This window comes from Pinus tabuliformis, chromosome 3_2 (genome assembly GCF_031772625.1).
Source record: "Pinus tabuliformis cultivar Carrire ecotype Pingquan chromosome 3_2, CPIR1, whole genome shotgun sequence".
NCBI classification, from domain to species: domain Eukaryota; kingdom Viridiplantae; phylum Streptophyta; class Pinopsida; order Pinales; family Pinaceae; genus Pinus; species Pinus tabuliformis.
The window spans coordinates 276,197,116-276,209,811 of NC_142302.1; the positions used below are offsets into that span (position 1 = coordinate 276,197,116).

Genomic DNA, 12,696 nt, shown 5'->3' on the forward strand with positions numbered 1-12,696 from the left:
GAATTTGTTTGCGGGTATGTTGATTCTGATTTTGCAGGTGATTTGGATAAGAGAAGGTTAACTTCAGGGTATGTTTTTACTCTTGCAGGTGGAGCTATTAGCTGGATGTCAAAGCTACAAAACATTGTTGCTTTATCCACTACTGAAGCAGAATATATCGTTGCTTCTCATGCTTGCAAAGAAGCGATTTGGTTGAAAGGTTTGCTTGGTGAGTTTGGTAGGTTACAGGACAACATCAAGTTACTTTGTGATAGTCAAAGTGCAATACATTTGGCTAAGAATCCGGCCTATCATAGTAAATCAAAGCATATACCAATAAAGTACCATTTTGTAAGACAGGTTATCACTGAAAGGGGAGTCTCTCTTGAAAAGGTGCATACAAAGGAAAACTGTGCAGACATGTTCACGAAACCAGTTTTGTTAGAGAAGCTGCGTTGGTGTTTGGCTTCTCTTGGCTTGCAGAAAAAATAAATAATAAAGAAACAAGGTATCAGGCTAATTGTTGTCAAGGTGGAGATTGTTGAGATTTTCGGTTTTAATAAAATGGGAAAAAATCTCAGTAGGTGACAACAATAAGATTGTGTTGCTATATTAGCTCTATTTTGTTGGGAGAGAGTTAATGCATCCTATATTTGTTGTAAGAGGATTTATGAGTCAGTTAGATTCTCTTAGCTATAAAACAGGTGTCCATACGGATTGAGATGGGTGTGAGAGTTTGTGAGGAACTTGATTATCTTGTAATTTCCTGTTTGATAATAAAGATTGCCGATGCCTATGTTTGGTGGACGTAGCCCAGATTGGTTGGGTGAACCACGTTAAACCTCTGTGTCATTTGTGATGTGTTTATATGCTGTGTATGCTTTTTATTTTGCTGTGCACCGTTTGCTCTAACAATAACATTTGTATTCAGAACTTCTGCTTAATAATAGAAAACCCTCAGAGCTGCTGCATCAGTTTTCCCTCATTGGGTTTTTCCGGGGATGTTTAGTCCAAAAATAAGTGTGTCCTTTGTGTGTTTGTCTCATTTATTTTTCAGTACTTGATCTGTATATTGGTGTAGGCTGCAGTGTATTCGCATTAGTATTTTCTATTTCTGAAAATAGCTTGTTAAACTGAAGAACACAAGTACGTAATGCAAATCAGTTTACTGCAGTAGGATTTCTGGGTTGTTAGGTTCAGAATTTTTCACACAATTGAGCCATGAAGAGCCCACTCAACACTTGACTCATGAAGAGAAAACATGTCACAAATGGGATTTGAACTCTGGTGGAGTGAATAACATTTCTCCTATCAACTACTTGCTCTAGACCCATTTGACAAGTATACATATCATAGATATGAAAATATTCATTTTCTTACAAATTTTGTAAGAATTTCAGATCCAAGAATGCTGATCACAGAAATAATTCATTTTCAGAATGTTTTGCAATTATTTTATATTTGTAGATGCCTTTGAACTTTTTTTTTGCCTTTGGGCTATTTGTTTTATGGGTTTATTAGTTGGCAGGTATCAAATAAATGAGGTGTATTATCAAAGACAATCAAAAGTAATTTGACTGCGCTGTATCCATATTGTATGGAAATTTGGCTGAATTTTGTACTACTATCGAAGTGCTGTACAGCAAAGTCCAATACAGCTGAATCTTGTCACTATGATTGATTATGCATTACAAAAAGTATTATTTTTCATATTTAGTATTGTTTTCCTACCTTTTATCTTTTAATTTTCTATGTATATTTGGGGTAGGTTTCCTTGTGATGCCTCATAAAATATGGGGGTTCTTTTGACACATCTCCTAGGTGCGTCGCCACACCCCCAATGACTTTGTGCCCATGAAACTTGGTGTAACATTGTTTTTATGGAAAATGTAAAACACTTGTGTTTGATTGACATTCATAATAATCATTTTGACATGGTAACTGTCATTGTAAGTTGAGAATTAGTGGGGTTGTCACCTTAGCAAAAGCAATTTTGTGTGGCCTTACCTTGATGTGAACAAAATATTTGTAAAGCTGTTTGGCAAGGAGAACTGCATCATACCTGAAAATTGAAATGTGTTTCCATGCTAGAAAATGAAACCTGCATTTAATATTTCAACCAAAATATAATTAGGACGAGGAACATTTGATAAGTATGCTTCAATATGTAGGTAAAGCCTTCTATGGCTATTTTCTAAACTTATGGTATGTGTTATCTTACATGAAGAAGTACCTTTAATACTCCATACTGCATATTGATAATGTGTGTTGCCAACAGGTTTTTCCCTGGCCAAGCAACATCTTTGGCATTGATTGTTTTTGATGAGCTTTTAAAGGTCAGTGAGCTTGGCTTCACCTAGAAATGTCTTTTTATTTCAGATCTAAATTTAGTGGCAGACTAAAATTTTTAGGTAAATTTCAATGCCCTTCCTATCAGGTTAAGAAGGTCTAGGTACTCCTGTTTTCCGAAGATAATGAAGATCTAAAAACAACAATAGTTTAAACTTCCAAACTAATTTGAGCGTTTACTTTTGGAGTGGTTCTGTAGGAAATTGAAAGAAGGGCAAGGCCTATTGTCTTTGCTGCATTTTCTGGGGCGCCAAAGTCATGTATGTATAAAATTTTCCAGGTATTTCTCTGCACCCAATATAAACAATGATTATTTGAGTTTAAATTTGCATTTATCAAAGCATAAATTCTAGTAGCTATGTTGGTGTATATATGCTAAACTGTAAGCAAGAAAAACCACAGGCAATGGGAAATTAAGCTGGATATAATATTAAAGGATTGATTGTACTAGTGAAGTACAGATTCTAAATGCAATTCGTGGTTATATAAATAAAGGACCATATTATGCTTTCTGCCACACATTCGCAAGGATTTCTTTCAGGATTAGGATAAAATAAAGATTAGCTTCTCCGTTTCACTTGCACTTTCTGATACCAAGGAGTATTAAAAATGTTTGAACCAGTCGATATGCTAGGCTATGGAAGTAGATGGCATACTGCCACCTCACTTAGTCTCTCAAGGGAGCATTCTTATTTCACCTGTTAGCTCCCTATAAGAAAACCTATTCTTTTTTTTGGTTAGCCAGACCCATGGGGTTTTGAACTGACGACCTTCACACATGGAGTGCCTTAACAGTACTCTCTATTGTCAACTGCTCTACACCCTGTGGGCAAGAAAATCTTATTCTTCATCATTAAGTAGTTTTCGATATTGTTGAACATCAATATCATTTTCAGATTTTCTTTGAATCTATTCCATGGCTTGCATTCCTGGATAATCTTGGCAAGCCCACAGAAATATATTCAAAAGAATTTTCATTGTGATGCTTGTGGTGTCATGACTGTGTTTACTGCCAAATTCTATGGATCATCTAATCAGATGTAGTTTGGTGGATGGGTTTACACTTGTAGTTTGATGAATGCATTTAGTACACTTGTGTTCTTTCCATTTCAGGTGACTTGGTCCAAAATCATCACTTATGTACTTTATTGTATATTAGATTCGGTAAAAAAAGATTGCTCTCCAACACCTTTCTGCCCCTATATATAGCTAATACGAGTGTCTAGCAATCTCTTCTTATGCTTGTATGCTCACTCTTGTGTTTTTACTTGTATGTGAGTTCTAACTGTGTTCATATGAATTGGTAGTCAAGCATTAAAAGATCAGGGCCTTCCAAGAATTGTGTGATTTTGGCGTCCTTTGGCTCTTTTCCTATTTGAAATTCTCCTTTGAACTCTCTCCAAGCAATTCAAGTGATTTACAAAGTGTGTTCAGACTTGACCCAATCCTTCGTAATTTCAGGCTTCATTTTGCAGGTTGCTACACCTCATTTTGGTAGAGGATAACCCTAGTGGATTCTTCACTATTCCTTGTAATTTTGAGCTTTGGTCTCTGTTACCCACCACCTGTGGGTAGTATCCATAGGAGAATTTTTTTTCTCCTAGATGGTCCTCAGCCAACAACTACCAGCTCCTTGCAGCCACCAGATAGTTCAATGTGCCACTATCTCTGGCACCTGAGCCAGCCATGTGGTTCCTCGCCCATCTATTATAATCGTATGTTTGAAGGTGGGCCTTCCGACCCCAAAGGTATGGCTTTTCATTGTAGGTCACTTTTGTTTACTTATCATGGACACTTTTGGGCATGGATTAGTGGGGGGATTCGGCGGAAAGAGTGGGCTTGGTTTGTACTCTTGTCTCCTTTGTCCAATTTGATGGTTAACCTTGTATCCTAGTCTCGTGGGATCTCTTTTACTCGCTAGCTTTAGGGGTGGCACTACATGGGAACCCCCGATTTTGGTTGCATGGTCCCGCTTCCCGACACCATATACATCGTTCCCCTCTGCTCATTATAACTCCATTCACCATATTTCCCATCCGGGTCCACATTTGTCCACTGGGTCCACAAGGTGTTAGCCTCCCCCTCTCCTTGTCCACACCTTAGGTTGGGCCTGGAATGATGCCTGGAGGTTGATGCAACTAAAAAGAAAAGAAAAAGCATAATTTGGCCACTCTCAATAGGAAATGTGTGTTGGCATTATGACTAAAGTGTTGTCCTTGATGGCAACCCATTCAGGTGACAGGTCACTGTTCTTCAAGTCAGCAGCAGAAGTTGATGATCAGCTATCAAATATTGAAGGAAATAAGGAGGACGCAGGTATACCTTACAGAAAGTGCGTACCCGCAGGTACACCATGCAGAAGCCGCGTCCAAAGACGCAGGCCAGCCGTTCAGGAGGTGCGTCCACCCAGTGCACACATTTTAAGGCAGAGAAAAGCACACGTGGGGGTTTCTTGTGTTTTACTCTTGGTATCTAGCCGACGGTATTGTGTTATTATGGTGTCGGCTCGTGGTATTGTTCCATGTTTTGAGGAGGAGCTTGCCTATATAAAGCAAAGGAGATCATTTGGTTTGGGTATGTCTTGGGTTGAATACCTTATTGGGTGAGATCTGGTCTAGATCTAAAAGGCGAATCTACTAAAGGACTGAGATCTCTTTGGCGCAAGATCAGATCTGTAGATCTGACTGTTTGGGTTACACTTAAAGTCTTGAAATCATTCATACCCGAAGGGACGCAGGTACAGTGAAAGGAAAGCGCGCCGGGACGCAGTGCAGAATCTGGAGATCTGCGTGGGGACGCAGGGCAGACGAAGTTCAGGTGCGTCTGGGACGCAGTTCAGTGACTGGAGATCTGCGTGGGGACGCAGAGCGATCAAGGTTCAGGTGCGTCTCTGAAGCAAAAGGACGCGGCGCGATAGTGTTTTTGGGTGCGTCTCTGTAGCAGAAAGACGCGGCGCGATAGTGTTTCTGGATGCGTCCCTGAAGCAACAGAACGCAGAGCAGTTAAAGGAACAGTGCGTTGGCACGCAGCACAGCAGAAGGATATCTGCGTGTGGACGCAGAGGAGCAGAAGGTTAACTGCGTCTGGTCGCAGGCCTCAGAACGAAAAACTGCGTCTCTGTCTTAAGATGTTCTGTTGATTGAATTTCTCTGTTGATAAGGTGTTCTGGGTTACTTCTGTTATTGCTGATTTGATATCTGTAGTGGACTGTAACTGTAATGTACTTGTTGATCATCTGATGCTTTATGAAAAGAAGTAGGGGGTTGTAGCTCCCTTCCAGGAGTAGACTGGAAAACGAGAGAGAGAGAGAGTTGTAGCTCTCTGCAGGTTGCAGCCTGCGTACTGGTAAAGGACTGCACCAGTACAAAATCATTGTAAAAGAAGTTTCTAATTTGAAAGAAGATAGAGACATATTGCAGCAGGTGGTTTTCACCCACATTGGGTTTCCACCTTACATCTTGTGTTCTTTGGTGTGACTATCTGTTTTTCTTTGTTCATGCTCATTATTTTATGGTACTGACATGCAAAAATAATTCAAAGATCAAATAAGGAAGATTTATTAAATTGCTAGATAATACTGATTCACCCCCCCTCTCAGTATTATTTCCAACAATGTGCCATAGAATGCAAAAGATGGCCCGGACATACAAATTTAGCACGTGGGCAAAAGCCAAACATTAGCTCTACCCCTATCATTATGGCCATCACCTTGGTTCTTAAGGCCCCTCATATTGGCCCCTTACATCATTAAGGAACCCATGATTGTCCCAACCCTTGGTGGGTGATGAACTGCCCCACCTTAAGGGGGTATTTACTGCTATATCTTACATATTATGCTCTCATCCTATGGAGCCCTGAGCAGTTATAAAAGAAAAATCAGTAAAAGGCAAAAGGCATATGAAGAAGGGTGGAAAAACAAAGGTCAGGGTAACTCATGTAACACGATTTCTCCCTCCTACATTCATACACCCAAGTGTGGGCTTCCCTTTTTACAACTACCGTTGTATTGTGGCATGTGGCTTGGAGCCATCCCCTGATGTCCCACTTTGTTCCATCATTAAATCATGTACCACCTGCCATTTGATGGATGTATCATCGACATGTCACCCCCTTAGAGGCTGAAACCACTTAATAGGGTCTTTGGTTAACCTTCTTATTGAACTTGGAGACACTTGTACGTTCTAAAGCCCATTATGGAAGGGCATGCCACTATGAAATGTCCATTTGGTTCCATGATTTGTAAGCTCATTTACTCAATTGCACTAATGTTTGGTTGTACTGGAAGGAAAGGGGACGCATTGGATCCTATACAAGATTGCAGACGGGTCTTCATTTGGTGTTTTGTCTTCCTATACGGGGTCCAAGCCCTCCAGAGTGTCATATTGGCATTTGTAGGGTGAGCGTTGAGAGCCACAGGTCTCAACCATAGTAGAGAGCAAATTGCCACTATGGGATCCTTTAGTTTCACTCATGGATTGCTCATGTTCCACCTATTGGGTAATGATGATGCACTTGGACCACCTTGCCCAACTGGATCCACTCTTGCACCACACACTTGGCAGCTGATCCAGGGCCTAGATGAGGATGTGTCTTGTCGCTGGAGACAATGGGAGGGCTTGCATCGTTCTTACAACACTTGTAGATAGAATGTAGGCTTGTTCGATCCATTTGGAGACCCATGAGGATGTTTTGTGCCCCCATATGCACTTAGGGACACCACAAGTTGTTTGCTTGAATATCAAGCGACCACTCCCTTTATCACTATGTTTGAAGCTCATTCATTCATCTTCGTATACACTGGACACCACTAGGCCTCCTCAATAACCCTTCGACCTATTGTATCTACTATTTTGCCCTCTTGGGAGGCTTATTTTTGTATTATGGAGCTATCTTGGTGGGCTTGTCACCAAGGAATGTTATTTTTGCACATTATTTTATTATTTGGGGCATTATTAGGCCTTATTAGGAAAATCAAACCCCTTAGGGAGGATATATATTGATGTGATGATCATTTCATTTGATCATCACTTGGTTTTGGACTTGTATCTCTTCTTGAGAATTTCGCTAGCCTTATTGATGGATGAATTGGAATCTTAATGCATTTTGATGTTTGGAAGAGCTTGTCTTTAATCTTGGAGCTTCGATTTTTGTCTATTGATGATTGGAAGATTTTTGCTATACTTGTAAGTGTATTTTTCATGGTCTATTTCTCATTTTATCACTTGTATAATGTATGAAGAAATTTCGCTCATGAAGCTGGTGAAGCTACATTAATGAAATGCGAATTTGTTGATCTTGTCTTTGTGAGGGCTTTTTCATATGTTTTATGCAAAGTATAGTGAATAAATATCCTAGGGGTATATGATTGTTCATAATCACCTTGATAAGTCATCAATTGCAGCATCAAAGAAGTATAAATTTTCCTAGTAACCTAGTTGCTGCCTCTAGGGCCATGCAAAGTTGCTGGGGAACTCCTTGATTGGGTATAAGCATCTCTAAACATTGAATCATATTGACTCCATTCTCCCAATAGGCTAGGCACTGGTCTAGTCCTAGGTGATCACCAAAACAAACATCTTTCTCACCTCCTTTTCTCTTTCTAAGCCCTAACCCTAGTAGGTTTCTTAGGGAATCATACAAAATAAATCGTAGCCATCCAAAATTGATGAAACTTGGTCAAGAACTGTTCTGGTGTGTCCTTGAGAGATTTAGATCCTCCAATTTTCAAGCCATTCTGACGGTTGAGTCTCGAGTTTTGCTAAGCCCTAGCTCGAACACCATTTCTCCCTAGGTGTCCCTTGGTTAGTGGCTTCATTAATGATCATTGCATTAAACATTGAAGTCATATCTCATCTCTTTGATCCTTTTCTCCTCCCTCACTTGGTCAAGTCCATTTGTTTGAAGTTTCACCCCAAACCCTTGACCTTGTTTGGGTCCACTAGGGCTTCTTTGTGGTCCTGCAACCTTGTCACTCCAATTTCACAAGGATTACTTGGAAACCCTATTCTTCTAGGATTCTTTGGTCTAGGGCACTTCACATCAAGAAATACCCCTCAACCCTAGGCCTAGATATCCTTCTAGACCTTCTTGGAGAGCCATTCACCTTGCTTCTAAAACGAGCAATCCCCATCATTGGAGTCTCTCCTTTGAATAGCCTCCTGAAATCACTATCCACACACCTTTGATATATTTCTCCTAATGATTTCCCTAACACTGAGACTCTTCCCATTGGTGAAAGTCTGTAAAGAGCAGGAAGCTTTAGTTGAGGTGACAGTGGGCTATTGCTCCATTGTTGCCACTTGACCTAGTAGTTGCTCTATAGGAACCCCTCCTAGGGCCCTTGTTAGATTGAGCAGTATTAATCTTCTCGTGGGACGACCGAGTGGTTGGCACAATGGGATGTTATCTTCTCTACCCAATTTCAAATCCTACAGGGGAACATCTTTGGCCCATTGTGATAAGGTTCAAGGAGTAGGCTCCCCCACCCTTGTGGAGTTTATGTGCTTGCTAAGTCATAAATTCCTGGTATATCTGGCTTACGGGTTGTCAGATATACTCTTGGTGTTATAGTGGTAGTTGCTAGATTTGATCTTCGGCCTCGCCCATATTACTCCAATGAGTTCCTGATTCACCATCATAAAAAAACAAAATTGAGCTTTGGACAGATGGGTCACTTACTAGTTTTCATGGATATTGATGAGCTAGAGGGTTTGATGACATGTGCATTGACCATATGATGTGGCATGATACTTCTTGGGGTTTTGCCTTCATCCTAGTTTTTAAGCATCTTTACCGTTCCCGAGGAAATTCACATATCACGAGGTAGTTCACGGTACCCAAGGCATTGGTAAATTTTTGTTTTAGCGCTTTTTCTTATATCGAGGTTTCTCATACCATGCCATGTCCTAGATTCTTTAGTGCTCAACTTGTTGACCATTTGGAGGCATGTGTCACCTAAATTAAGGGGACATCCACCTTGGAGGCTACGTGGAGATTTCGCTTGGCATGTGTGAGCATATTTTGACTTTGGGAGAGTCCTCCCATGATTTAAGAGATTGATTGGCATGTTTTGAGGACTAACATGACCCCTTGTTGACTTCACATTTGGAATCGTAAGGCTGATTTAGAGGGAGACCATCCAATTGAGAGGGCTATATTCATTGCTTGTGGAGCCTTTTTCACCTATGAAAGTTGCGTGTCCACAATGGAGTGGCCCTAGGGGCTTTGCACCACACATTGGATGAGGGTTGTTTCACCTTGAAGATTTCACGCATTACTTATGGAGCTTTTTTGGAGGATTTGCCTCCTCTGGAGGGTTTTATTTCATGATTTGAGGATGTTTTTCCCTTGGAGGCTCATATGCGCACCTTGGACGAAAATTAAAGGGGTTGACTTGTGCACTTGGAGAAGGTGGTTGAGCATCTACATACTTTGGGGGCCTTTGGAGGCTAACATTAGATCTTGGTTACTCATTCTTCCCTCTCTTATGGAGACATCCCTCTCTTTGGGTTTTTTTTTCACTTGGATCAATGGGTATTACAAAATAATAAAAATTACTAAATGTCGAAACCCTGGATAGAATTCAGGTGTAAATACACACAATAACTCTATATTATATTAAGAAAATACTTCACATAACTACAATGGGATTCACCTTTCTTATATAATGTTTGAGAGGTGATATTTGGCCAAAATCCTAAATGCTAATAATAATGAGAAAGCCTATCTGATAGCTTAAGTCACAAGGTGACTTTATTACACATGTAAGCCTTATATTACCCTCTCTTAAGACATACAATACTAAAAACAAAATTCACTGAAAACAAACCTACTTTGGCTACAAGCACATTTATTGAAAACTAGAAACAACAAAATCAAACATTCTTCGGATGCTTCTTCTTTGACTGCAGTGCTTGAATCAATAACACTCCTTCAATCTGCTCCCTATTCCTTTGAAATGTATAGTCTCTAAATCATAATCCAAGTTCCCAACATCAATGGAAAACATTTGCACACAAGATGCCTTATAACCCTTGTAAAGGTATGATATTGAATTTCTAAATCCTAGATCTCCCCTTAAGTATAAAACAACAATCCCCACCCGCATGTCTCATAACCCTAATGAGATATAGTTTCTCTGATCCACAAGCATCCTAGACTATTGTGTTGAAATTTGGGGCAGCTATGGGATGAGTTTCCCAAGAAGAACCAAATTTACCCAAAATAAGCCCATCTTGTGCCAAGGAAGAATTCAAATTGGTTAAAGGAAAATAGTATTATTAATATGGTCTTAGCACTCCTCTTTGAGGTGACAAATTTATCTGGGCAAATAATCTTTGTTAAATTTTTAGGGCTAAATTGTTTTCTACTGTAGATAATTGCAATTTTTTTACATTTTCATCATTTTTACATTACATTCACCCTATAACGTCATATCATCATTTAGCAATTATGTAGAGAGAACAATAACATCACAAAGCATTAGAACAAAAAGGAACAATAAAAGAAAAGAATACACAATAGAGACACTAGGATTTAGGCTAGAGACCAGGGAAAAACACCACAAGGGGGAAAACCCAACCAGATTCTTCTTCTATTAGATATTCATCAAATGTCCCGCTGAGATACAAAGTACATTAAGTACGAGACATGTCTTTATAACATCCAATACATTAGGCCTCCTAGGCCAAACTTGGCATTAGACAAGAATGCATAGGTCTCCATATCGTTGTCACAAGTAGCACATATCTCTGTCATCATAGTCATAAGAGCATAACACTTCACTGTCACTGTCGTCTGCCATGCAGGGATACTGCCACACAACTTAGTCATAAGGACATTGCCATTAGAGTAATTATTGTTACCATTGTCAACCAGAGTACTGTAGACATATTGTTATCACTGTCATCTAGGTATCTGTTATTGTTAAGTTTAGGTATGTTCTATGCTTAGAGCAAATTTACTTCAATTTTCCATATTAGCTCAATATCAATTCCAGATTAGCAATCACATTTAGCAAGATAGTAAAATGCAGATAGAACATAAACATAAATTGCACAAAACAAGCCAAGACAAGAGGACACAAGATGTGGTGCCAGCAAGGGACAAACCCCAATGTGGGGAAACCCTTCTTCAATTCTTCTTATGTTCTTCAATAGTTCAGCAGAGAGAGAGAGAGATAGTACATATACATCAGAAGTCAACATTTTGACTTTACAAAATAAGGGCAGAGATCTTCTCTAAGAAGATGACACATGAGGTAGCAGATCTGAACTCAGGTGATTCCATCACCATGCTGTACCTATCACTGTGCTACACCATGCTTCTCCCATCATCATTGTGCATCATCAATGTGTTCATCACTGTGCATCATCAATGTGTTTCACCATGTTGCACCCATCATCACTGTGCATCATCAATGTGTTGCACCACGCTGCAATGTGCTGCACCATGCTGCACCCAGCATCACTGTGCATCATCAATGTGCTGCACCCATCATCACTGTGCATCATCAATTGGAACAGCACCATACAACCCTCTAATAGTCTGAGATCTCAGCAGTATTACACACAACAGCTCCATACATAATGCTAATGATATGGGTCCTTAAATATCTCAGACAGTGACCCAATCAGACTTTATGCAGCAGCCCTATTGGATACTTCTGCCCAGCATAACATACCCAAACAAAAATGCTGTTGTTTGGAGCCTCTGTTAGCTGCATATAAAACACTTATTGATAGCGTCCTAGTGCACCCTAAGTGCTGCGGTTAGGAGCCTCCTCTAGCTGCTGTGTGTTTCCTAATATAGCGTGAAAGGATCTCCCTTTACTGCGGATTAGATCTCCCTTTGAGGACTGCGGTTAGGGCTTTTATGGATCTTCCTTTAGCTGCATATAGAGGCTCCCTTTGACAGTGAATGGAAGCCTCCATCATGACTATGTTAAGTGCCTCTTCTTGCTGCATACACACCCCTAATAGGACAGCGTATTATGGCATCATTTAGCAGTGGTTAGGGCTTCTCCATACCAGCGTTAAGGCTGGCTTCATGGACTGTAATTTAGGGCAGCGTAGGTCTCTTTAGGACAGTGTTAAGCTTCTTCATGTTTAGGCAGCGTAGAGCTTCTCCATGATAGTGTTAGGCTTCTCCACATTAGGGCAGCGTAGAACTTCTTTAGGACAGCGTTAAGCTTCTTCATGTTTAGGCAGCGTAGAGCCTTCTTTCTCATGACAACATCTAGATCTAGGGCTTCTTAGAACAACGTATTCTCTTAGGATCTTCTTCCTTCCACCAAAACCCAAACGAGTGGAGAGGAAGAGATCACATGAGATGAGTGACTAAATGACTTGCAAGCCACCTCTTTTTATA

At 40.2% G+C, this 12,696-nt stretch overlaps 1 protein-coding gene across 2 annotated transcripts in view; it reads left to right on the forward strand.

Annotated features, from left to right (window-relative positions):
• The window catches only part of LOC149180706 (uncharacterized), a 230,048-nt gene that overhangs the window by 101,530 nt on the left and 115,822 nt on the right, over positions 1-12,696 (forward strand). For both annotated transcript variants that reach the window (XM_089416240.1, XM_089416239.1), the window contains exons 2-3: positions 2,258-2,315; positions 2,528-2,608. In XM_089416240.1, coding sequence (XP_089272366.1) covers positions 2,258-2,315; positions 2,528-2,608 — 139 coding nt within the window. The remainder of the gene's footprint in view (positions 1-2,257; positions 2,316-2,527; positions 2,609-12,696) is intronic.